The 25,247-nt window shown below is 51.8% G+C and overlaps 8 protein-coding genes across 8 annotated transcripts; 4 read left to right on the top strand and 4 right to left on the bottom strand.

Moving 5' to 3' along the window:
- Window positions 1-4,452: 4,452 nt before the first annotated feature.
- On the top strand, window positions 4,453-5,379 carry LDX57_000834 (uncharacterized protein; the record flags this gene model as incomplete). The annotated part of the gene is made up of 1 exon (XM_046082479.1): window positions 4,453-5,379. One exon carries the CDS (start codon window positions 4,453-4,455, stop codon window positions 5,377-5,379), a length of 927 nt encoding a protein of 308 aa, XP_045938436.1.
- Window positions 5,380-6,937: 1,558 nt separating this feature from the next.
- Window positions 6,938-8,726, bottom strand: bna4 (kynurenine 3-monooxygenase; the record flags this gene model as incomplete). The annotated part of the gene is made up of 3 exons (XM_046082478.1): window positions 6,938-8,122; window positions 8,184-8,398; window positions 8,603-8,726. 3 exons carry the CDS (start codon window positions 8,724-8,726, stop codon window positions 6,938-6,940), a joined length of 1,524 nt encoding a protein of 507 aa, XP_045938435.1.
- Window positions 8,727-9,190: 464 nt separating this feature from the next.
- On the top strand, window positions 9,191-10,529 carry MAP1 (methionine aminopeptidase MAP1; the record flags this gene model as incomplete). Its single annotated transcript, XM_046082477.1, has 4 exons — window positions 9,191-9,328; window positions 9,414-9,444; window positions 9,499-9,815; window positions 9,864-10,529. The coding sequence occupies 4 exons, from the start codon at window positions 9,191-9,193 to the stop codon at window positions 10,527-10,529; spliced, it is 1,152 nt and encodes a 383-aa protein (XP_045938434.1).
- A 522-nt stretch (window positions 10,530-11,051) lies between these two features.
- On the top strand, window positions 11,052-12,983 carry LDX57_000831 (putative MFS multidrug transporter; the record flags this gene model as incomplete). The annotated part of the gene is made up of 6 exons (XM_046082476.1): window positions 11,052-11,240; window positions 11,299-11,556; window positions 11,613-11,757; window positions 11,817-11,850; window positions 11,910-12,583; window positions 12,640-12,983. The coding sequence occupies 6 exons, from the start codon at window positions 11,052-11,054 to the stop codon at window positions 12,981-12,983; spliced, it is 1,644 nt and encodes a 547-aa protein (XP_045938433.1).
- Window positions 12,984-13,523: 540 nt separating this feature from the next.
- On the top strand, window positions 13,524-16,910 carry LDX57_000830 (EF hand domain protein; the record flags this gene model as incomplete). The annotated part of the gene is made up of 1 exon (XM_046082475.1): window positions 13,524-16,910. The coding sequence occupies one exon, from the start codon at window positions 13,524-13,526 to the stop codon at window positions 16,908-16,910; it is 3,387 nt and encodes a 1,128-aa protein (XP_045938432.1).
- Window positions 16,911-17,394: 484 nt separating this feature from the next.
- On the bottom strand, window positions 17,395-19,242 carry LDX57_000829 (WD40 repeat domain-containing protein; the record flags this gene model as incomplete). Its single annotated transcript, XM_046082474.1, has 2 exons — window positions 17,395-19,014; window positions 19,126-19,242. The coding sequence occupies 2 exons, from the start codon at window positions 19,240-19,242 to the stop codon at window positions 17,395-17,397; spliced, it is 1,737 nt and encodes a 578-aa protein (XP_045938431.1).
- Window positions 19,243-19,902: 660 nt separating this feature from the next.
- ERV14 (cornichon family protein) lies at window positions 19,903-20,598 on the bottom strand (the record flags this gene model as incomplete). The annotated part of the gene is made up of 4 exons (XM_046082473.1): window positions 19,903-19,995; window positions 20,056-20,122; window positions 20,200-20,355; window positions 20,498-20,598. 4 exons carry the CDS (start codon window positions 20,596-20,598, stop codon window positions 19,903-19,905), a joined length of 417 nt encoding a protein of 138 aa, XP_045938430.1.
- An 866-nt stretch (window positions 20,599-21,464) lies between these two features.
- On the bottom strand, window positions 21,465-24,873 carry ADP1 (putative ATP-dependent permease ADP1; the record flags this gene model as incomplete). Its single annotated transcript, XM_046082472.1, has 3 exons — window positions 21,465-21,701; window positions 21,772-23,193; window positions 23,245-24,873. 3 exons carry the CDS (start codon window positions 24,871-24,873, stop codon window positions 21,465-21,467), a joined length of 3,288 nt encoding a protein of 1,095 aa, XP_045938429.1.
- Between the last annotated feature and the right edge of the window lie 374 nt (window positions 24,874-25,247).

Raw genomic sequence — 25,247 nt, 5'->3', positions numbered from 1 at the left:
GTAGCCTCGCGAGGCAGCGGAGATGGATACAACACTTAGTAAGATATCTATCTACTCTCATCGACCCATCAATCCCCGCGGGATTCCTGATTACCTAGGCGCGGTGGTACGATTTGAATTTGATTGCAGTTGCTTCCCGTTGTTGCCCTTCTGTCAACCTTCTCGACCAACGGCCGATTTGCAATTGCCTCACAAGTTCGTAACACTGCCTACGTCTTTGATTCTACCTTGCCGCCCGAGATTGACTTTTTGTTTCTCTGTCGTTTTACACTTCCGCTTTCTTCTTTACAGGGATCTCGACTGGGGGTCGACTGCTGGCTTAGCCGGATATACGGTTGAAAGGGGTTTTCTCGTAGTAAAGGTTGTCTGTGAACATGTTTTAGCCCTCTGATAAGTCCAACAGATTTTGTCTCATTAAGGGCATCCACTCTCTCATGACTAACTATTTGTCATAAGCTTAGCAAGCCGTCAAATTCTCGTGTAGAGTCAAAAGATCAGTATGCCTATTTTTCGCTATGCATAGGACATCACGCATGTCGGCTGCCTCTTTAGTGACCTTCTCTCCGAGAGTCAATAAATCGGCCAGTATTCATCAAGAGATTAATCATCTATTAAGCAATTATCTCTCTTTATGTCGTTGGCTGTCCTTATTGTGCGTAAGATATATCTGGCTGTCGTACTGCGCTTTCCCTAACTCTTATAGCACCATCTAGGATTCGATGTGATCCACTGCCTTGGAGCTTGGATTAAAGCCGAGCATCAGTTCTGTTATTGGCGGAGGTCTCTTTCAAAAAAGAAAAAGACAAGGCCGTACAGCCGATGGTTGGTCTGGCCAGAACAATCTACTTGAAATACCTATTCAATTTACTCCCTTTCTTGTCATAATTGTGAAGGCAACCATAGCAAAAAGGTAGTGCTTACTTGTATGATGTGATTGTGCTCTTGGAATCACACTCCTTAAGCCTCAAACAGGCACTAAGCCTTGATGTTGAGTAAGGTATGTCGAGTAGAAGATTCGGAAGATAGACATGTCGATTGAACACAGAGTTTTTAGCCCATTCATGATGACCTGTGTAGCGTGTGTAATGCCTCTGATATTTCAGAAGCTTGATAGAATTCTAAAAGCTATTTTCATACTAATAGAAGACCTAGATATAAATTGTAATATATCTGGCACTAATTGAGGCGTCCCAATTAGTTGTTGTATGCCTGTATTGTGCCCTCAATCTTGCTTATCATGAATGTCTTGCTTATATTCTGAGCTCTGCTGACAAAAGGTATGCTGTCATCATCAATTTCATGCATTTTAGGCCATTCAAGTACTTTTCCAAGAGGCTTCCTGGCCGCGATGTCCCCGGATCATAAAATGATTGCAGCTCCTACGGTTGAAAACGCCTACTCAATCTGAAAACAAGATATCCATAGCTCAGAGGGGCTTTATACTTCCAAAATCATGCGCAGAGGCCAATAATCCCAAACCACTACGTGAGCGTTCTCGGGAATAAACTATAGATCATATGCAAGTGCAAGCGTACCTTGAAGGCTTGTACCTATTACAACAGACTCGAAGGGGCTAGCCCCAATTTCTCTTACAGATCTGCTTTGTGACATCACAGGCAAAACAGAAGAAGCCTATAGAGAGGCATGTGGGCAATTCCCAATAGTTTTTAAAACGTGGGAAGGCAACAACGCAACAAGGCAACAACCGAGCTCAAGACGAGACGCTCTGAGTGATACTTTTAGGCATTAAAGATTTTGTCTGCATTAATGAGCCTTTAGAGAAGGCAGTCCGCTGTTCAGGGAGGGAGGAAAGTGTTGTTGATGAGATGCAATGCTATTCTCTAAGGAACCGTCTACCGGCACACCCCTCTGGCTACGAACACCTCACGTAACTAGATACTACCACTCAGGGTAGCTATACTGAGCTATATTTGCGTACATAATAGAAATCTATACTCACATACGGGCATATGAACGCAGTCGATTCTTGGCATTCACCTCTTCCTTTTTAAAAAAGGGGAAAAAAACAAAACTGCGCTTATTATCCTGGCTGCCGTCTCAAGCAAGACGAAAAGAAAGAATAGTTCCACGTATATCAAGACTACTTGGCCAGTGTAACCCTGTCATCGATGACAAACAAAGAACGTGTTGTTCTGAACACGACATGCTTCACACCGTAGGCGTCTCGGCTTACGAGATTGTTTCCTGGCGCTCCTATGGACTCTTACAATACTGACCATGTATGCCTACATGCTGTTTCACAGGTTGCGCTGGATCGAAAGACCCCCCTTGTTGGACCTTTCGTCTTCCGACTTTCCCCCCTTTCCCCTCTATCATGATTATCTTTTTTTTTTCTCTGAGTGGCGACACGGGGTGGCGGCTTCTTACCTTCCCTACATGCTCTGTTTTGGAGTGAGTGAGCAAGGACCCGGTCATACATAGAAATCATTGACCCTCGTTGCACAAAGAAGTTTCCGATAAGCAAAGCTGGGCGAATTTGATCACTGGGTTGTTTTTCTCGATCGATGACCTGATCTCACAGGATTCATTCGCAGAATCGTTCACACATGGGACGGGAATAGGCCAATACGATGGCTTGCAGTTTGGGCAACAAAGCCTGCAGTGATGTATGCCCAACTGTGTCGAAAAGTATCAGAATCCCAACAGGACAGGCGAAGATCCATGCTCCCCACAGTAGGATCCCAAATTTAGGCCGCCATCAGTCCAAATCTGGCGCGTGCTCCATATCCACAATCGCCATTATCCAGACATCGTGATAATAACATAGACCATGGCCCGCCGTATTGCTCTGTAACCACTAACCAGAAGTCTGCTCTAGATGGGCCGGTGATCAACATCAATTTCGGTAACCCACAATCGCTGGGTAAGGGGGGAGGGGAGAACTTTCGGTGAGAACAATGTCTAGATCACAAGAAGGATCAGATGGGATGAGAAGCGCCGATGAAGATGGTTTGGGAACCTGAGGCCGACAGGCTACAGCCCCTTAGGCCGCACGGGATCTCCCGAGGGGGTTTCGCCCTTTCCTTTCGTGATCTTCCCCCTTTCTTTCCCTTTTCCTCTTCCCACCCCCGCTGTCAACTCAATCCCCAAGACCCTCTCTGCCATCTCATTGATGAACGATCTCGGATGGGGCCAAGCCTCGAAACAAAAAACAACCAAAAGACAAATAAAATAAAAAGACAACTCGCCGTGGTGCCTAGTGGATATGCAATTATGCATGCGCCCAGCTGGATCCTGACGGACATTGCTGCCCAAACCCCCCCCCGAATATGCACCCGGCAATCCTGTGCTCCTCTGCTCCTCTTTCTCCATCTTGTTGCTCTACCTCCTTTGTGGATACGATCAACAGCGGAGACCGATACTCCCTCTGATGATTCCAGTTTGCTACCGGGTTCATCCATGGGGTTGTCATCCATGCACTTGGTTCGGCAGACTACTGGCTCATTGGTCCCAGGTTCTTCCCTGACCTTAGCGATGCCTATAAGATAAGTAGTAGTTAATGTCTCATCTCCATGCCGTCACCGGAAGCCCTGTTTAGCCTCTTATAGCTACCCTTGTTTTGAGGAGACTTCAGCGGAGAAGATCCGACCTGAATCGATTGGCCATCGTCTACAGCGTCAACTCTGTCATCTGTGGTATTCTGATATATCCTCCGGAAGGCTTGTCCCCGACAGGAACGGCATCTTGCCTACGGAGTACCAGCACGCCTTTGCCGCTGGTGTGGAGTTCTTCATACCCTGCCTCATTTTTTATTAATATTTGTTTCCGAAATTAATTTATTTTTCTTCAAATAATCCTCGAATTATTGTTTCCATTGTTTTAATTTTACATATCATTGCTCTTATTCTCGTGGGACCGGGAGAAGTCAGAGCTTATCTGGTGTCCCAACGATTGGGCCTTCAATTTCCTGCCCTTGTTTGCCTCTCGTCGCTATATTAACCCACGGCCTTCCACCCCCCCAGTGAGGTGTCAGTCGAAGTCCTCTGGAATACACCAACAGCCTTTAGGACAAGAAACTCCACATATCTATGTCTTATTGCTCGCAACACGTATTTTAGTTACGCATCAATTCATGTCGCCAGTCCTTCCACCCCAAATAATACCAATGTCTTCGGCCTTCAGTTATTTCTCTGGTACCTCCGGGAGTGGTGGCTCTTGCACTCACTCGATAGGCAGTGATTCCGACACGTGGTCCCGTCATAGGTTAGCTTTAGCGAATACCTAATGCATTCCCCTCCATACCGTTCTATCCTTCATTGTGACACTGACAAACTCACCATCTACAGTGGTATTTTGCCCCAACGCTCGCAAATCTATGGGACATCTAGCGAGACTCCCGTGATTTATCATCCAAGGTATCTAGACAATCTGTGTGCTTTGCCTTCATGCTACATTGCTGGAAAGAAGTCATGTCATACTGAGACCGCCTTCATGGCTTTTCCCAGCGCAAAACAATTCTCGCCTCGTCGTGAATGTGGCCCAATAGAGGCTCAGATTGCTGCCACAAGACCGTCTGGACCAAAATCGCCCGATGTCGAGTTCCCGATGCCCTATAATGGGCTCCCAGTAACAGCACACACCTCGAGTGGTATTATTGCATCGTCGAATGGCTCGTTGCCACGTCCGCCTTCTTTGTACCGCGAATGGGATCATCCTGCACGCCTCCCTCCAGAAGTCCTTAGACCAAACTACGACTTCGGAAAGCCCGACAACACGGACTACTTAGTGGAAAGAAACGGCCGACGTGCAACAGACAAATTCAAAGGCAGCACTCGTTACCACTCGCAGAGACGACCATCCAACCGAGATGAATTCGATGGTCCACATCAGCTTCTGGAAATTCCTTCACCACGCATCGTTGCGGCGCAGGCAAGGGACTTACCTCACCTTCCTACTAATCTTGATGTCTCAGAGCAAGACCGCATCTTGAGCGCGGTCAATGACCGATTGTCGCAGTGCGCATTTGATTTTGTTGCGAAGTATCAGTTTCCGATTCCGCTGGAACCGGACAAAAGACAGGTGAGGGTTCCCTCAGACCGTGAATGGACTGAGTGGGTATATCTCCTAAAAAGGTTGGCCACCAAGCGCCGCATTCCCGCCAGGGTCCTCTATAATGGCCAAATCAAGCAATTAGTGACGGTCCTGGAAAATTCCCTGGAAATGAGACATGCTGCCAAACATCAGTCTAGACCCATCAAGGATGACCGAAACGTACTCCAGCTCATTTCAGCCGGGACTCAAGTGGCGAAAATTTTGAAAGATGCCAATGCTATGGATTATTTGGACCGTCTTTATCTTGACACGGAGAAACGCATCCATGATCGACGCAGTCGTCGGGTGAAATTCGCCAGCCCTTGAAGAAGGGTTCAGTACCCTTTTTACCAAACCTTCAAATGATGAAATTTTCCCTTGAGATGGCCATTTTGCTTTTCCTCCAGCCTCAGACCCCGGATCTTTTTGGAACCATCCAGCCGTTTATGATCACTTTCTTTGGAATACTTCTCCTCTTGTCCCTTGACAAGCCCTTTTAAGGATTGAACCTTTTGGACTATCAACTTGTGAACCCTGGACCACCTGGACTTTCCGTTATCCAACCGGTTGGAATGGAGGCCATTTTTTATGTTTCAACGGACCCTTATGGATGGAGCAATAATCCTGCGTTCCAAGTCTGGAGTTATATTTACAACCCTTGAGTTATCCCGGGAGCGCCCTGTTTGCCGATGCCTACATGGGTGATGTGATGATGAACTTCGAAACCGTTTCGGACACCGTGTAGTGTGCAAAGTGATTGCGTATCTCACTCGAAGGATACTTCGACCATGCCCTACCAATACTATAGCTTTACTGTTGGCCTGTTGCTGGCCCCTTTTTCTTCGTGAATTTTGTCGTTCGCAATCTGTTATGTGTTTTACCCTGTGCGTTTAGGGTTTGGGGCGGCCTCTGGAAAGAGCTCTTACGAGTACCCACACTTGATGTCAGTTGGTTTTAGATTTCGCTTTGCTTCTTTTTGTTCCTTGATGGTCGTTTCCTGTTATTGTTTATCTACTACGCGTTGAGGATCTGGTTATGGTGTTGCTATCTGATCTTTGTTTATTGACTATGTGTGCGGGATATGACCTGTGTGAATCCGATGTATGACCCTGGGAATTATCTTGGAACCCCCTGTCCGGCGAGCTGGTGTTCTGTCTCTATTCCCTGGGATATAGATCACGGCCAAGGACAACCACTGCATGAGAAAGCGCAACTTGGCGCTCCATGATTGTTAATTAAGGCAACGGAGAATGGAAGAAGAAGACAGATCAGGTGGGCTCTATTTGTTGTCTTACAGTCTCGAGCTCTTCACCCTGGAACTGAGCTGGGCCACCTATAGACAACAGTTTTACAGAAAGGATCGTGTCAGGCGCATATCCTAGACAGAAAGGAAATGACAGACCCTGATCCTTGTTTCCTCGGAACTTATTAGATTGGTTGATTCCGCGAAGGATCTGCTGACGCCTACCAACTTGATTATCCAGCAATCTACTATAGGTAGAGGCTTCCAGCAGGACACATACATGACACATACATGATGAGGTGTCCAGATTGTCTCGGCGCTCGGAAATGGCACGTTAGTGTTATTGGACAAGCTATTTCCAGATACTAACACTAATTCCAGCAGCATTATGAATAGTTATCTATTGACAAGAGAAGACATAGGTTCTATGGTATATGTACTACATTCTAAAACAACGCAACAGAAGAGGAAGCGACAGTATGTTCAAAAGCAACAACAATATACAGAAGAATAAAAGGAAATGGTGGTCGGCACGCGTGCGGAACCTCTTTTTCTTGTTGTCTCTCTCTTGCCCCCTCCCCCTGCCCCAACCAATGCAAAAGAACTCAATGATCCACACTCACCGACAGTAATCATGCCAGATTAGGCAGTACCTCGGCGAAAAAGACCTCCGAGGCGTCGCAGCGAGCACCGTAGCACAGACAAAGGCGAGAAAGAACCGGGATACTTCCACGCCAGAATACTGGCTGCTGCCGCGGCTGAGACTAGCGCAGAGAGGAGTCCGTAGCCTAGCAGGCGACCCTGGCGGTGGACAGCTGTAATGACTTCCGAATAGCGCTGGTTGCTGAAGCTGACGCGGGCGTACTGCGTTTGCCAGCCCAGGCTAGGGAAATGGCGGTCCAGCGATTCCTCAATCGTCTTGCGTAGTCGGTAGAGCGGCAGCTTGACGCCCCAGCGCATCTCGAGGTAATTCTGCTTGGAGAGATCGTTGATGGCGTGGGTGTCGGCTAAGCGCTGATCGGTATACGCCTGGAAGGCGGTTTCGCGGGACTGGCTCCGTGATTCGAGGGTTGCGTCCAGATCGTAGACCCCATGCTGATCCAGGGATTCGAACAAGATGCGGATGTCCTCGAGACCGGCGTTGAGACCCTGGCCGTAAAAAGGAAGCACGGCATGGGCCGCGTCGCCCACAATGACCACGCTGGACCCGTAGTGATGCGGCTTGCACTTGATGCTGATCAAGGGGAGGTGGGGGTTGATGGTAAATTGCTCGTGCAGGGCCTCTGGGGTAATCAGGTTCGGGCAGACGCCGGGGAAGTGGAGGTCGAAGAACTCCAATAGGTCCTCGGAGGAGTCGGTCAGTTGCGCGTAGTGGATGGCTGGGGCGAACAGCGTGCAGGTAAATGATTTGTTGGCGGACGGGATGGCGATGAACATGAACTCCTTTCCAGGCCAGATGTGCAGATGGTTGGGCGAGATGCGGAAGTCGCCGGTTTCGCTGGGTGGGATGCGAAACTCGCACCATAGGGTGTCGATGTACTCCTGCTGGTAGTCTACTCGCGAGAACTTCATCATGTGGTATCGCGACGCCGAGTGGGCGCCGTCAGCGCCAATGAGATAATCAAAGTCTACTTCGATCTCCGGGACTCGATTGCCAGATCCCGACGGGGGAGTTTCTCCCGGCGTCCGACGTTCGAACCAGGCTTTATTGGTGCGAAAGTCGGCGCCTGTCAGCTTGTGGTTGAAGTACATCTTGACGTTTGGCGTGCTCTCGAGCTCGTCGAGGAGCGCATTGTTCAGAGCGCCTCGATCTACAGCATTGATGGCCTATATTGAGTTGGACTCTATTTGTCAGCTTCACTCCCTTATTTCTGGGAGGCAAACTAACCCGACCATGAACGTCATACTGCTGCGCATCCTCCCAGAGCTTGCCACTGTCCCGACCATGAATCATGCGGCCGTGCATAGGAATCGACTCGTCGAGGACCTTGTGGATCAGAGATTCGCGATTCGAGGACCGCATGGACGTAATGCCTCGTTCGGAGAGTGCAAGGTTGATGGACTTTGTGAAGTTCAATGGAATGGTGTCAGGGTCCCGAAGATCTATGGTATCCTGCAGTGTGAGTTCAATTCAGGATGGTCATATAAGGCAATGCGAATGTGACATGTCTGTTCGCGATAACAGCAAGTGGGGTACATGGCAAGAAGGATGCAGTCAATGCTGAGTGATTGGTCGCAACATATGCAAACTGACAATTGCAGGCGCAGGCAAAGACTGAGATTGCATCGAGGTTAAAAGAGACTTACCCCCTCGCAATTCATATAACTCAACATCGTCGCCTCTCGCCGCAGCATAGAGCGCCGCAAGCGAGCCAACCGGCCCCGCTCCGACGATGACGACCTTTTGTTTTCTCGACGAAGGCTGTGCCATTGTGCTTGCGGCAGTCAATGAAAGACTAGGTAAGGGGCTGCCCCTTGCGTCGGACAACGGTCGCCGAAGAATGGAAGAGATATATTACAAATTCCGTGAAGTTTTCGGAGTCACGAGAGATCGATAAAGTTGCGTCACGCCTGTCGCCCCACCGGATTCCCGATTCCGCTTAGCGTTTGTTATCGTCCCAACCAAACCGGATTTGGCAGCCGCAAATCACGTGGTAATTACCGCGCGCTTCTGTACCCGCGATAACAATGCGTGAGCGGCGGCGCGATAAGACGACCACGCCAAGCCCCTTTGGATGTTGGTACTAATCCATTTGCGGGTTAGCCTATTGGTAATCGTGCCAGCGCGGGGAGTTTCTAGTTTTTTCCCTTGCAACGTTAAGCGCCGCTCTTTCTTGATTCTACTCGATCGAACCATCCTCGGACCATTTACTCCCCATCTGACACAATTTCACAATGACAGCTGAAGTTGCGCCGCGGAAATGTATGGGGGTGGAATGCGAGAAAAATGCCGGCACTCTCCAATGCCCGACATGTCTCAAAATGGGCAACGATAGTTTCTTTTGTTCGCAAGACTGTTTCAAGCGAAGCTGGGTAGGCTGCCTTGCGTGACCACCTGGTTCACGTGTGTCCTCCGTGGGGTTCTTCCGAGTTCTTGCTAACTTTTATCACCATCTAGGGCGAGCACAAGACCGTTCATAAATCGAAGAGTAATTTCCTCACCAACCTGTTCCCCCCAAAGGTAGTTTCTGAACCAGATCCAGCAACGGGGCAATTCAACCCCTTCCCATCCTATCCCTTCGCCGGATCTTTGAGACCTGTTTATCCCTTGTCTGCCACGAGAACGATCCCCAAAACGATCCCTCACCCCGACTATGCCAAGGACGGCATCCCCCGCTCGGAGCAGAAGTTCCTGGGCCAGCGGAATATCACAATCTTGAACAAGGAGCAACAGGAGGGAATGCGGAAGGTCTGCCGCCTGGCTCGTGAGGTCCTGGACATCGCCGCGGCGGAATTGAAGCCCGGAGTCACCACCGATTACCTGGACGAGGTCGTGCACAAGGCCTGTATAGAACGCGAGGTAAGCGTCGGCCATCCATAGCAGGTGATACGGTACTAATCAAGCCAGTCCTACCCGTCGCCCTTGAATTACATGCATTTCCCGAAGTCCGTCTGCACTTCGATCAACGAGACCATCTGTCACGGCATTCCCGACCAACGACCTCTTGAGGACGGTGACATCATCAACATCGACGTGACCCTGTACCACAACGGCTACCACGGCGATCTTAACGAAACCTACTATGTCGGAGACAAGGCCCGGGCAAACCCGGACGCCGTTCGCGTCGTCGAGACTTCGCGCGAGTGTTTGGATAAATCCATCGATTTGGTCAAGCCCGGCATGCTTTTCCGGGACCCCGGAAATGTGATTGAGAAGCATGCCAAGAGCCGCAACTGCAGCGTGGTCAAGAGCTACTGCGGTCACGGTATTAACCAGCTGTTCCATTGCGCGCCCAATGTTCCCCATTACGGTAAGAACAAGGCCGTGGGTACCGCTAAACCCGGCATGTGCTTCACGATTGAGCCTATGATCAACCTTGGAACTTACCGGGATCGCACGTGGCCCGACGACTGGACCAGCACCACGGCCGACGGGTCTCTATCTGCGCAATTCGAACACACTCTTCTAGTGACAGAAGACGGCGTTGAGGTTCTGACTGCTCGTCTGGAAAACTCGCCCGGTGGTCCCATCCCTATGCCCGTCGTTGACGAGGCCGCGAAGACTGAGGCATGATCTCCCGTATTTGGAAGCGTGGGATTAGACTCGGCTGGATAGAGTGCTAACTAACGACTGTTTATGTTTTGTTGAAGTATTGATCTGATACCAGGTATTTGTAGAAAATCTTGGACGGGTTTGTCTTTCACCTTTGTATTCAAAGCATAGTAATGCATCATAGCGAGAGGTTGAGGATTTCAGACCAGACCAAGCCAAGCTGTCTATCCCTTGGACTCTTAGAGGTCTATAAAAAAGGCGCACTGAGAACCGGTTATCTACTCCAGGGACTCGGGCATCCGAAACGGGCTAGTGCCTGCCGAGCGAGGGGCCGAGCAGCCGATGCAGCCAATCAGCGACGAAGGATTTCCATAACTCCCGAGTTTGTCAGCCAGGTGGAGACTCTTATCATCACGTGTGCGATAAGCCTGCTGCGGAGTCATCTTCCCTCCGCGGAATCTAGTTACTCTTTTCCTCCTTACTACTATTATCTTTCGGGGCTTTGGATAGAGCTGCTGGAGCTCGAGTGAATGTGTCGATAGCATGTCTCCAGAAATGGATCCCACAGAGACTTCCCCGTTGCTGGGGCCTCAAAGCAACGGCAATGCTCCCTCGACCGGGGCAATCCCCAGGGATCCCGAATCCGCAGAGCAGTCCGATGCAGCACAAAACAAGGATGCCGCTGAGAACAGAAATAAACTCGCATACATTATCCCTGCGGTCTCGCTTGGAGTATGAACTCGCATGACCTTTGACCTCATGAGCTGCGAAATACTGAAACTATGACTAGATCTTCTTGTCGGCCGCCGACCAGACGATTATCATGGCCAGTTACGGTCAAATTGGGAGTGATCTCCATTCGCTCAATCTCACCAGCTGGATCGCGACGTCTTATTTCTTAACCCTAACGTCTTTTCAACCCCTATACGGTAAATTGAGCGATATCTTCGGCCGGAAGACCTGTTTGTTGTCAGCATATGCCATCTTCGGCACGGGCTGCTTGTTCTGCGGTCTGGCACAGAACATTCATCATTTGATTGCTGCTCGTGTATGCCTCCCTGGGCTCTTGGAGTTTTATATCGATTCTGCTGACATTTTTCTAAGGTCTTCCAAGGCATTGGAGGCGGTGGGATGACTACCGTGGTCAACATTCTCATGAGCGATATTATTCCCCTCCGAGATCGGGGAGTATGGCAGGGAGTCGTCAACATCATCTACGCCAGTGGCTCAGGAATTGGCGCACCCCTAGGTACTGAAGAATTTTACTTTCAATATTAGACCACCCCTACTGACTCATTTGCTGTCTAGGTGGAGTCTTAGCCGATTACATCGGTTGGCGATGGTATGTGCTTCATTTCCTCATTTAGTGCGGCGATTGCGCGATCACTAACCCCATGTTAGGGCCTTTATTGCCCAAGTTCCACTTTGCATAATTGCCTTCATCGCTGTGTCTATCATGCTAGACCTACCTTCGCGAGAAGACAGTCACTGGAAAGATAAACTCCGGCGCATTGATTTCCCTGGCGCGATCGTCCTCGTTGGGGCTGTTTTCAGCTTTCTGCTTGGTCTTGATCGAGGCAGCAATGTATCTTGGTCTTTGCCTATAACAATCGTCTCGCTGAGCGTATCGGCGGTCCTGTTTGTGCTCTTCCTTGTGATTGAGACCTACTACGCAAGGGAGCCGTTCGCACCCCGTCACATAATTTTTGACCGCACATTCTTTGCGGCCTACAGTTGCAACTTCTTCAGTTTCGGGGGCGTTATCGCCTCTCTGTTTTACATCCCGCTGTATTTCCAGGCCGTAGATGGCGTCTCTGCTACTGCTTCTGGATTACGGCTCCTACCTAGTATACTCACTGGAGTTTCTGGCTCACTATTTGCTGGGTTCATGATGAAATGGACTGGGAAATTCTACTGGCTAACGGTGATCGCGTATGCGGTTCTGACTCTGGGAGTAACACTAATCTTCCTGTTCTCGGGGGGAGTTACCGAGAACCTCGTTGTTATGATTATAGGAACAATGGCACAGTCTTTTGGTAATGGCATCGGTGTCACGACCACTCTGATCAGTTTGAGTAGGTTGCCCTTTCTGATTATTGCAGGTCTCCGCATCTTCTAACCTGCCCTGCAGTATCAAACTCGACACCCGAGGATCAGGCTGTGGTCACTGCCTGCTCGTATCTCTTCCGATCTTTGGGATCAGTGATTGGGCTTTCCCTGTCTTCCACGGTGGTGCAGCAAGTCCTGCGCGGGCGACTGAGGTACGCCTTGCGCGACAGCGAGGATATCGATCGTATCGTCGAGGGCGTCCGCCAGAGTCTCGATTTCATCAAAACCCTTGATCCAGCCGTTGCAAAGGTTGTTCGCAGCTGTTACGGATGGGCAACAAACAAGGGCTTTTCTCTCTTGGTTGGCATCGTGTTCTTTGCCCTTGTCAGCAGCTTCTTCATTCGCGAGAAGAAACTGACACGATGAAGAATGGTCATTCGAAGCGGTTGAGTCATGACCTTGCTAATACAGCTTCATACCATGCATTAAAATGTTTCGCATATACAGGACATGGAAGCAACGGAGACAAAAGCAACAAAAAGAGTATATACAATTTCGATTTGGAGGATTAGCGTCTTGCACTGCGCATTTTGCTATAGATGTGTTTCCACGAGATATTTCAAGTGATTGGATTGCAGCTTTCTAAGTTTTATCTTAGGCAGTGGATTTAGTCAATTGAACGGGAGTAACTAGTTATTGTGACAGTTTTGCCATTTCGTAGAATACCTATGCAGTGGTTGACGATCGGCGAGAAGGCGGTCGAGCCGGAGCCCGGCCGCCTTCCTCTTGCGGGAGAAGAATAATGACAGCTTCAGCTTCCCCATCTCTTTGACACCACCCTCCTCCCAAGGGCATTCCTTTTCATGATTAGTGGCCCTCCGAATTTCCAGGCCCGCGGCTCCTATATGAAAACTCGATAATAACTATGAGCTCTGTTCCCTAGTTGGCGCACAACTTTGGACCGCCATGTCGGAATCTCACACTCGGCCGGACTTGTCACGATATCGCCCGGTCCTCTACCTGCTCACGGGGGTTGTAGCCGCCTACGCTCTGGTCTATGTGAATAATCAGCTTTTATCATCGTCATCGTCGCAATCATCTCTTCGCCGTCGGAGAGCCGTTCGCCGCACGAGACGAAGTGAGCCCGAACAACCCGCGGCCGCCGACACGCCCTCCTCTCGCGCTATTGCCCACCTAGAACAACTCGAACGCCAAAACGGGGTATATGGCACATTCCGCATAGAGACTGAAGATGGACGTCGTGTGGAAAGCGGGCTGCTCCCGTCGCTACTGGCCACACGGGACCAGCTGATGGAGGAAGTCGGGGTCCCTGAAGCGCACGCCGAGCGGATGCGCGAAATGATGGAAGACACGTTTTTAGAGTCCTTTCTAGCTCTAGACTTCCCACCGACACATATGTTAAATGACGGGAGTCCGGAGCGGGAATACTTGACCGAGCAGCTGCAGCAGCGAGGGATCTCTCGCGCTGGTATCGAGCGGGCATTAACCCGGTTCAACGAGGACAACAATTACGGAGAGGAACTACGACGGCGTCGGCAGAATGGCGAGCGAGTCACATTATCCACGTCAACCTTCCCGGATGAATCTTCTCCTGCGATCAACATGGATGGCGGCGAGACGGTGGTCGACGATCAGAGCGTCTTTTCGTGGCGCGACGGCAACAACGAGACTTCTCCGACGCGCGAGGGCCAGAACCTGCTCAACTTACTTTACCACATTGCGGAGGACCAGGCCCGGCGAGATGGATATATCCACAGAGGAGTGACGTGCAACAGCTGCGGAGCCATGCCCATCCAAGGCATTAGATATCGCTGCGCGAACTGTATCGACTACGACCTCTGCGAGACATGCGAAGCTATGCAAGTACACATCAAAACCCACCTTTTCTACAAGGTCCGAATTCCAGCGCCGTTCTTAGGGAACCCTCGGCAGTCCCAGCCCGTCTGGTACCCAGGCAAGCCATCCATGCTTCCACGCAGCCTACCTCGTTCTCTGGCAAAACGTCTCATGAAGGAGACCAATCTTGAGAACACGGAACTTGATGCACTCTGGGACCAGTTCCGTTGCCTCGCAAATCATGAATGGATCGATGATCCGAATAAACTATGCATGGCGATCGATCGCAAGACGTTTGACCGGTGCTTTGTTCCCAACACCTCGATCCGCCCTCCCCCACCTAGTCTCATCTATGACCGGATGTTTGCATTTTACGATACCAACGGCGATGGTCTAATTGGGTTTGAGGAGTTTCTCAAAGGTCTCGCCAGCCTAAACAATAAGAGTATTGATGAAAGGATGCGCCGCGTGTTCCGTGGCTACGATATCGATGGTGACGGTTACGTTGAAAGGAAGGATTTCCTACGGGTCTTCCGCGCCTACTATACCCTCAGCAGAGAGCTGACCCGTGATATGGTCGCCGGTATGGAAGATGACTTCCTGGAAGGCGGCGCACGAGACGTCGTTCTGGGAATGCAACCCATCAGTTCTGCGTTCCCTGGCAACATTCCCTCTGGCGAAGCGTCCAGAACTGGAGAAGGAAAGCGCATGAACTCGGAAGGGGACATGGATATTGTAGATAACGAAGGCGTGTTAAGGCCCGATGGCACTGACACCGGGAATCGACACTCGGTCGTTGGGGATTCTGCCGTTCGAACCAGGTACGGCAGTGTGCGCCCGTTGTTTCCGTCTGTACGGCTCTCGACGCCTACTGGACCCCGCGCCTCGGTCAGAAGAAGTGAAAATTTCGATCACGGTGATGATGGCAGCTCTGACGATGCGTCCAGCTCGTCGGTGGCCACCGACCGCTGGCCTCCCGCTGAGCACATTCTTGAGGAAGATGTTGTCAGGGCCCTTGGAGCCCCTGTTCCCCTTGAGGAAGTCACAGACCCGGTCGACAGAGCTCGCATCGACACGGCCGTGTACAACCGGATGTACGATGATGACCAACGACAAGTGAATGACGTCCGTCGGCACGGTATTGATGAGCGGTGGCGACGAAGAGCGTTCTACACCGACGAAGAAGACGGGGCAGTAGCTCCAGAAGGCTACGAAACTGATCCTGAAACTGACCCTGATGATGAGGAGGCACTTGAAGATCATTTTGAATCTCACCCGCCATCCCCGCGGTCGCGTTCATCCTCCAAAGTCCGCTTCCAGGACGACCTTACAGATGACTACGACGTGCGATCCAATCCGTCCACGTCGTCACGGAGCATATTGGTTGGAGAGAGGTGGGGAGGTTTCGAAGTTCCCGAGGTTGAAAAGGATGTAGGAAAGGAGATTCTCTATCAAGTCACCCAGCAGGGATTCAACGAGTTATTGGATATTCTCTTCAAACCCAAGGAAGACCTGCTCATGGAAGCCTACAACACCCGCGCTGAGCGCAAGTTCTGGGCCCGCGAAATTGAGCTAGCCGCGCAGCGTCCCGAAAATCAATTTGACCAAATGTTGAAGCGGGAAGAGAAGGAAAAGGTGGAGGAAGAGATCAAGGAAACCGAAGACGATGAGAAGAATCCATTCAGCGATCGACCGCTTGAGGAGCTCCTCGACCGTGCAGGATATTCTATCCGCAGCCCCCCTCTTCAGCCTCTGCGAGACAGCCCTATATTTGCTCCTCGATCCCCCGAGTTGCGTCTACCGGACGACAACGTACGACCGACACACCTCGCCCAGCCTGACGAGGTGGAGGAAGAGGACGACGAAGATGACGAAGAGGATGCAGGGAGCGAGGGCGCCGATCGACTTGGCTCTAACCCACTTGAGCCACAAGCCAATGAATTGGCAGTGCCCCCTGCTACATTCCCACCAGGCTCTCTTACAATGGAAGGGAGACAGCCTCCGGTCGTGGACATAGACTTCGATCCTACGCTGCCGCACCACCGTCCCAACGAGGACGCTCTAGATGCCTATGACTCCGATTCGTCCTCGGTGCACACCATCTTTGACGACGTCCAGCAGCACAACCTTCCCCCCGAGCTCCGCTTCCCACCCCAGGGTCCGACCTCCTTCTTCGGAACCTCGTCAGCACCCGCCTCTCTGGCCGCGTTCTCGCCCGAAGCCGAGGCCACGGCGCCCAAAAGCTCCCCTTCGCCCATCCAACCTCTCCCACCCACCGCCAGTCCATCGCCTCCCCGCCGAACCGGACCCACGCAACCTCCCTCCCAGCTGACCCTGGCACGGTGGGCATACCTGAATTATATCGAGCGTCAAGCGCACCTGCGCGGCGGCAGCGGGGCCAAGCTGAACTTTGACGAGTTCTCGCGGCGCATGGGAGCTGATCGAGGTCGTCGGTTAGCTTTTGTCGCCAGCTGGATCGAAATGGCCAGTTTTTGATTAAACCGAATTGGTGCTCTCTGGTTCGATTGGGTTTCCCATCTGTCTACTGATCTGTCTTGAAGGGCTTGGGGATATCTGTACAGTAATACTTTCTAATATGATGTGGGTACACGAAACATAAACCTGTTTCTACTGAGGAATACCAATCTCCCTTATTTGATATGCCTGGCATCGCTTGTTTCAGGGCTTTGGGCAGCTGGATTAGATGAAGCAGTACGCCTTGCGAGATAAAGATTTTCCCTCGTATCGTTATTGGAAGTCTTGTTCCTCTAGTATCTTTTCATGCCGAAATGAGATATCCACATTCTGTTTAAAGTTGATTTACAACAAAGTCATACATTGAGACGCCCAAATACACATACCTCGGGTGGTTTATAGTTCCTAGTCGAGAGATATCGTGAAGGAAATAAGAATAGAGATGGCAAAAGGAAAGGACATGTTTGATTCAGATACATCCACCAACCAATCCAAATCAAAACGATTAATCCCAATATTTAATCAACCCATCCAATCCACCCGTCACCACCTTACTAGTTTCCTGAGGATGCCAATCCAAACAAGTCGTCGCGCCGCCCTCCTTACCTCCCGCCATGATCTTATGATACATCTTGCCGGTCTTCCAGTCCCAGAAGCAGACGTAGCCGCCGCTGTCGCCGGAGGAGATGAACTGGCCGTCGGGCGAGATCTTGAGGTCGATGGCGTAGCCGGCGTTGTTGTGGCCGCGGAAGCTCTTCTTGCGGTTCTGGCGGAACTTGTCGGTCGCGCCGTACACGACGATCTGATTGTCGCCAGACTGGAAGGCGACGTACTTGCCATTCGGGTGCGGGGTGGCACGTGTGAGCGCGAACATGTAGGGTTCGGCGATGAACTTGATGGGCACCGGGATGCCGTATTCCCAGGCGCGTAGGGACTTGTCGTCCGAGGTGGAGATGAACCGCCGGTTTTCGTCGACGAAGGTGATAGTGTTGATGGCCGCCAGGTGGTGGTCGTATTCTTGGACCAGTTCGCCCGAGCGCGTGTCGAATTGCACGATTTTCTTGTCGGACATACCGGCCAGGAACTCGTGCGAGAGATCTGGGTTGGGGTTGAAGCGGACGACGTGCGGCGTCTTGCCTGTCGAGAAGCGGCCCAGGCATTTTCCGTACTCCGTGTCCCAGAGCTTGATCTGGCGGTCGTAGGAGGCCGTGAGGAAGGTCTTCCCTGTCGGGTGAAAGTCGGTGTCGGTGATGGCCTTGCTGTGGCCCGAGAAGGTGCGCAGAAGCTCGCGCTGGTGATACACGTCCCAGATCTTCGCCTTGCCGTCCGCCGCGGCCGACAAAAGCAAGTGCCCGGAGTTGGGGATGAACCGCAGCGACGTGATGGCCTTGGTGTGGGATTTCCAGGTGTGGATGAGTTTCTTGGGCACGTAGTTCTTGATGCTGCCCACGTCCTTCTTCAAGTCGATATCCAGATCCTGCGGGACGTGCATATACGTGCGGCCCATGTAGTCGAATTGCTCGGTGCCGTGGAACTCGGTCGTTTCCACCCGGGACGAATCGTCCTGGTAATCCGTCGCCTCCTTGCTCATGGCCGGCATGTTCGACGGCGCGATCTCCTCCTCCACGTATTCCTCGTCGCTGGCGAGTTCCTGGTCCGCCAGAGCGACCTCCTCTTCGTACACGTGATCATCATCCTGGTATTTCGCCCACGGTCCGAGATATGCGCCCGCGCCCTCGACGATGCTCGGATCGCCCTTCTTTTGTCGCTTCGCTCGGAGCGCGGCCGACGTCTCCTTGGACGGTTTCATCTGAATGACATCCCGACCGCCATACTGTGCGGCCTGATCGAGATTGCCGACGAACTGCTCGGGGAGCGTCGGGTTGCGCGAGTATCCTAGACTCTGGAACGTGCGATGTTGCGCCGCAAAGGTAGCCTCGCTGATGGCGGCCTCCTCGGCGAATCCCGTCGGTACGTTTTTACGCTTGAGGCCGTTGGCAGGCCCGTCGGGTTTGAAAGGGTTGGAGGGACCTTGCGTAGGCCGCGCGAGGTCGTCATAGGTCGCGTTGTAGGTGAGAGCCGTTGATGAGGTGTTAGCCAGCATCATCTGCAGGTGCGCCTGGTCCTGTGGAATTGTTAGATACCGGTGAACATGGCCGCGGTCGATCGGATAAGAAAAATGCAAATGTCGAGGGAAAAGACGAGGTGAAGCTAGGAAAAGCTGGAGGGACCAAACCTCTGTGTTCACTTCTGGAGCAGCGACAATTTTAGTCGCCGAGGGGGCAGCACCCTGGACCTGGGGCGTCGAGTCATCGTCGCTGGAATCGTAACCCGCGCCTAGTAACGAAGCCATGGTCGATGGGGGTAATCGGGGAGAATTAAAGAAGAGAGTTGGAAGGGAAGGAAGAAGAATGGATGAAAGTCCGGCAATTTTACGGGCGGCGACACCGCCCCGTTGCGAAGATCCCGGGGATTCACCACCAAAACAGAATTATATCTACTCCATCAGATTCCTCTTTACTCATAAATTCAAGACTACAAGCCTATGGTCACTGCACATCGAGGGTATCGTACGCTCATCGTTTGTCACACCGCTAGAGGTATATACAGCACACATTAAGACATCAACATGAAATAGAACAGATCAATCAAACAGGGACAAGCAATAAAAATCCATTCCACGCCATCGTGAATAATGTCGTGTTTCAATCATCTCCCAGCTATCATCATTAGTATCCCAAATCAAAAATCTCCGAGGCTCAATCTCCAATGCCATTCCAGTTGCTCTTGACCTGTTTCCGGCCAGTTCACGCGGCCCCAACAATCGATCTATGGGAGAAGCTCCCATTACTGAGATGGCCGCAGCGATAGATGGTGACGGAGACTCAAAAAGCCAGAGGGAACCGTCCTCGAATCCTTTCTCTCCCCCACGGCAGGACCGACCTGCAGCACATCACGCGACCCGTCCGTCGGGACGCCCTCCGCGCATCGTATGTTCCGTCTCACCGCGAAGTCAGTGGGATTCGTCGCGGATCAGGGCGACAATCATGCTGTACAGGTAGAAGAAGAACATCAACAGGTGGAAACCCAGTTTGATGAAGGATTCCTGTGCAACGCGTTAGCGATCCGTTCCCTGTCGGTATGACGTAAACCCGGATAGACTGACCTTCTTGTGCACATTGAGCTTGCGGAAGATCTCGGTCGCATCCAGCAAGTGCTGGTTATCGTAAATCCTACCCAAAACATGTCTGATTAGCCAAATCATCCATCACCAGCAGAAAGACCTGAATGTCCGTCAAACACAACGTACTTCTTGGCGTTGAAGGCCAACAGAGGCAGGTTCAGCACGATCGCCAGCCAGTAGCCATTGATCACGAAGAGGAAGGTCAAGAATCCATGAACGGCAGCTTCGGGCACAATGTAGGCGTTGAGACGGTTGCAGAGGTCGATAGGGTTGATGTAATCGCTGTGGTTGAGAGGACCGGGTTAGCTTAGCTCGCTAGCTTATCACTTCGGCGCAATCAAGTGCCCGTGGCCGATTGCGGCGCAAAAACATGCGGCCACAGAATGCCAGATTTGAGAACAGACGGAATGCAGGGGATGCTTACCATTCAAGATCGCTGTACATAATCGTGAAAAACACCTGCAAGAACAAGTTGACGGCGTTGATCAACACCGCCAACAGGTAGAGCCACGCTTCACCGGACATGGTGGGAAGAAAAAATTCCAAACTCGGAGGAATGTAACGGGAGACTAGTTGAGGAGAAGAGGAGATGGAGAGATGTAACCCGAGAAGCAGGGAGACTGGAACAAGGAGAGCAAAGCTCGGAGACGGAGAAAGAGGGAGAAAGATGGAGAGTGGATAGGGAGGAGAAGGAGAGGAAGCGAGAGAGCGAGAGAAGCAGAAGAGGAGCAGCCAAAGTTGGTGTGGATTCCAAGGCGGTGAGAGCCGCGGCGAAGATGTCACGATCGTTGCACACCTCGACTTTACCACTCCACATACATGGAATATCTTCTAGACTACGGACTACTGGCAATTCGATAGAAAGACATGGAAAGTGATCGAATGTTCAGACAGGAGATCGACTCCAATGCTACTCCTATGTAGATAGATGGCTTGGATACCGATCGGAGCCCTCGTGGTCGATCCGCCCCCAGCCACCGCAACGGAACAGGTTGTACTCCGCATGGGGGGAGAAGCTGCTTACTAGTGATTTGGGGTGGATCTGTCGATTTCTCGATCACTCGGTACAGACAAAGTACAGATAGAGGAGCACAGATGATGTTCCCAGAGGTTTCTGCTTTGGATAGAATCTACAAAGTCTTTCGCCATGAACGATGACGTGCACGTGCTCTCCGCATCGGCACATTCTTGAGGCATCCCAAGTGGCATCTCGATCTTCTGGTCATTAATTGCTATACCAAAACAAACATTATTGGGTGGCATCCGCACAGTGGTTACCGTTAGGGCACTCGGCGAATGACATGCGACAAAAGACAAACAGACGAACAAATGATAATAGCACAGAGGTCCCTGGGACGGCGTATATACACTACACTAGTCGATCCAATCAATCACCGCTTCTCAACCAGCAACAGATGCATGGCAGCGTAGGCGATCACAATAAACGCCCCCGAGATGATGGCCAGTCCAATCACATCCGTCCACAATGCGAGCGTGTCGAATCCGAATGCGCTCAGAATAGAGGCCCCCGGGACCTCAATGTCTAATCCGTACTTGTGGTCGATGAGGGTCAGGAACGTAACCTCGTTGACAATCAGAGCCTCAAAGCCGTAATGGAAGATGGACAGCTGAATTATCATTAGCATTGTCGTCGGGAAACTAGCACAGGAAAGAAGGGGGCAGGGTCAGAGAACGTACCGTTTGCAGCCACAGAGCAGACTTGGGAATTGCGTCGTGGTTGAGCAGCAGACCCGCAAATAGCAAGCTGAAGAGCATCACCAAGCTGCCGATCAGATTGGCCACTCCGCCGTCGCGGCAAACGATGCCAATGAAAAGACAGATGTTAGCCGCCGCCAGATTGAAAAGCACCAGGACCAAGAGGAATCGGAAGAATTCGGGCCACGCCGGGATCAACCCTGTCATGGGATACACAATGATTCCCATGATAATGGGAGGGAGGATTCGCAGGGGTACAATGTCAAACACCACCTTGGAGGCGAAATATGTGATGGGATGGTAATAACCGTTGGCTCGCTCACGCACAAAGAGAAGGCGTTCCGTAGAGAAGACCGTCAGACTGGTGAGTGTACTGAATCCGAACAGCGCCAGAATAAAGAAGAAGAGACCCAGTCGATTCTGGAAGCCCTTGATGTCGTCCGTCAAACCGTAGAAAAGGTAACCACATAGCACGGCCAGCAGGATGGAGATTGCGTAGTGCGTGAGCATCAACATCGGGTTACGATACAAGTTGCGCCAGGTTCGCTGCGAAAGAATGAGAAACTGTCGGATTAGGCCGACACGGGCATAGTTCTTCGGCACTCCAGTAGGGCGGTCGGACAGCATGTCAGAGTTGGTCGATCCGTTCGCTGCGCGTGCAGTTTGAACCGCGGCTACGATCTCGTCGTGAACGGAACGAGCGACATCCGACGTCGTGTAATTGGCAACGAGAATGTCCAAGTCGGTTTGGCCAGGAGCCGCCGGCGGCAGCTGATCCGGGTCGTCGAGAATCTGTGGAGGGACGTTGCCAGGTTGACGGGAAAGACGCAGCCACTGCTGAGTATTCTCCGCGACATCATCAATTTGGGCGTCTTCTTCATCTGTTTTGGGTGTAGGGGGCGTTTCCATATCCCTCTTCCGGGAATAGAGCTGTCTGTCCTGGCGTTGCTTGAGCGAGACCCGGCGCTTGCTCTTCGGTCGGCGACTGGCATCCAAGGTACTGCTAGAATTGTCCTCGATGCTCGCGTTCGAGGCGCTGGCGACAGACTTGACCGCTCTCAGGCTACTCGAAGCGGTCTTGGGCGGGTCGGTGCGAACATCCAACAGAGGCGACTCAATCTCATCGTGATGGGACCGAGTAACGCTAGCATGCATGGTCATGTCCACGAGATAATCCGCAATGTTGAAGCCGGGGGGACAAGAGTATCCGGAATTGTCAAAGTATCGCTGACAGGTCGAGAAGGGGCCGGAATACACGGTCTTGCCTTGCGCCAAAAGAACAAGGCGGTCGAAGAGAGCGACGATATTCGATCGGGGTTGGTGAATGGTGAAGATGACCGTCCGGTTGTAGGTCTTGGCCAAAGTCACCAAACATTCGACCACGTTGAAAGCGTTGTAAGCGTCCTACCGAGTCATGTTAGTGGGTTGAGTGGACAGGTCTAGTAAAAAACTTACAAGTCCGCTGGTAGGCTCATCGAGGAAGAGGATGCTTGGACTAGTGACCAGTTCGCAGGCGATTCCAACCCGACGCTTCTCGCCACCAGAGATACCACGGCCTTTACCCTCCTCAGATCCAATAAGCTGGTCCTTGATGTGGAAGATTCCAAGTTGCTTTTCAACTTCGAAAACCCGTTGCTCTTTGGCTGCCCGGCCCATGTCCCTCGGCAAGCGCAGGAGCGCGCTAGTCAGGATGGTTTCGTGGACGGTTAGAGTAGGAAGCATCGTATCCTCCTGGTCAACAAATCCGATCATACCCTTGAAGTCGTGGTCATTGAGTTTTTCGCCGTTAACGTAGAAGTTGCCCTGAACAGCGCCCCGCTTGTTCTTTCGTGCCAAGATGTCCAGAAACGTGGTTTTGCCAGCGCCCGACGCACCCATGATGGCGGTGATCTGGCCCGGCTGCGAGGCACCTTGAATTCCAGATAGAATCTCCTTTCCGTTCAGGTAGTATGAGACATCGTCCCAGTACAGAGCTGCCGGTCTGTGTTCTGCCAGAAGCTTGGCAGCCTCGTCATCCGATTCGTCGGTTAGAGGAAGATGAATGCGTCCACGGTAAGACCGGCGTGACAGGTACCACACAGTCAAGATGACCGCAACAACAAAAAGCGCACATCCTGCGATGACGCCCGCGATCAGCGGAGTGTTGATTTGCTTGACCGGGCGGGTGTATCCTGGAACGTCGGTCCTGTACAAGCATTCGCCGGCGTCGCAGCTCAGAGTGATGCTTTCGTCTCCGAAAACACTTTTGATCAGATCATTCATCGCTGGCTCCTGGAATCTGCTGCCATCTTCCGGGCTTCCGCCTACGGTTGACACAGTCGAAAAGGAAGCTGGACCTTGGATAGACTCCTTGAGAAAATCGCCAATGTCGATAGAGCCTTCCTCGCCACAGAGCATGCGTCCTGGAATACATTTGCACTGGATGGTCTCGCATCGGTAATGTGTTTTGTTTTGGTTGTGGGTGGTTTCCAGGCCCCATTCACACTTGTCCAAGCCGCAGTAGAACGATTCCCTTTGGTCCACCCAGAACTGGAAGTTGCAGGTCTCGTCCTCTGCCTCACAAGAGAAAGTCACTTGGGGCTTTCTCTCCTTCAGCTGGTCAAGAATCTTGCGGTTCGTGACATCACACATCTGGAAGTTCTCCTTGACCGTGACACCTTGCTTGTAACAGACACCCCCTTCGCTTTCCGGCATCATTGCGTTACATGCATTATCCGTTTGACAGACATTGCAGTTGATTCCACCCCAGCCATCTTCGCAAGAGCAATACTTGTCCTTCCGAGGAGCTCTTTCGTGGCCGTCTGCGAGCGAGCCGCAGACCGGTTGCGAACAATCATCACCGCCGAACCCCGGAGGACAGACACATTTCCCAGTAAACTTGTCACAAGGAGCGAACTGGTTACACTGGAAAGCGTCTAGTTGACAGTTGAAGCAGGGCGGACAGTCCTTAGGACGGTCGACGAAGGAGAGGAGCGGAGATTGGAGGTCAGCGGCATCGGTGTAGTTGCTCTGGGCCGTAGCGATCGATGCGGAGAACGAGAGCAACGTGGCCAGTGCAACCCCAACTGAAGCCTGTAAGCGCATCGTGGGCCAGCCAGGTAGTCGTGGGTTGGAAAGCAACCGCCGGTCTTATCGCTCGTCGGGCTACCTAGGAGAACGGAGCGGAGAGCGACCAATGCGGAGTAGCCCGATCACTGGAGGGACCGGTCGGGAGATTGCACGCCGCGAACTCTGAATGAAGACAAGTTCTAGAGTGAGAGGAAATATGCGATGAGTGTGTGAAAAATAAGCCGAGTAGTAGGAAAGGCGACTTACCGGGGCAGGCAGTAGGGAAGAAAGGAGCGGTGGATGGCGAAGTTGGCAGTTGGCAGTTGGCTGGGGAGAGGCTGAAGGTGAAACGGGAAACGGGGCGATGACGATACCGCCGTGCCTGGCAGCCTGGGGCATCCCTCGGGGTA

The sequence above is a fragment of the Aspergillus melleus genome (genome assembly GCF_016097325.1).
Source record: "Aspergillus melleus strain CBS 546.65 chromosome Unknown contig1, whole genome shotgun sequence".
Lineage (NCBI taxonomy): Eukaryota > Fungi > Ascomycota > Eurotiomycetes > Eurotiales > Aspergillaceae > Aspergillus > Aspergillus melleus.
This window is presented reverse-complemented; position numbering and strand designations above follow the sequence as displayed.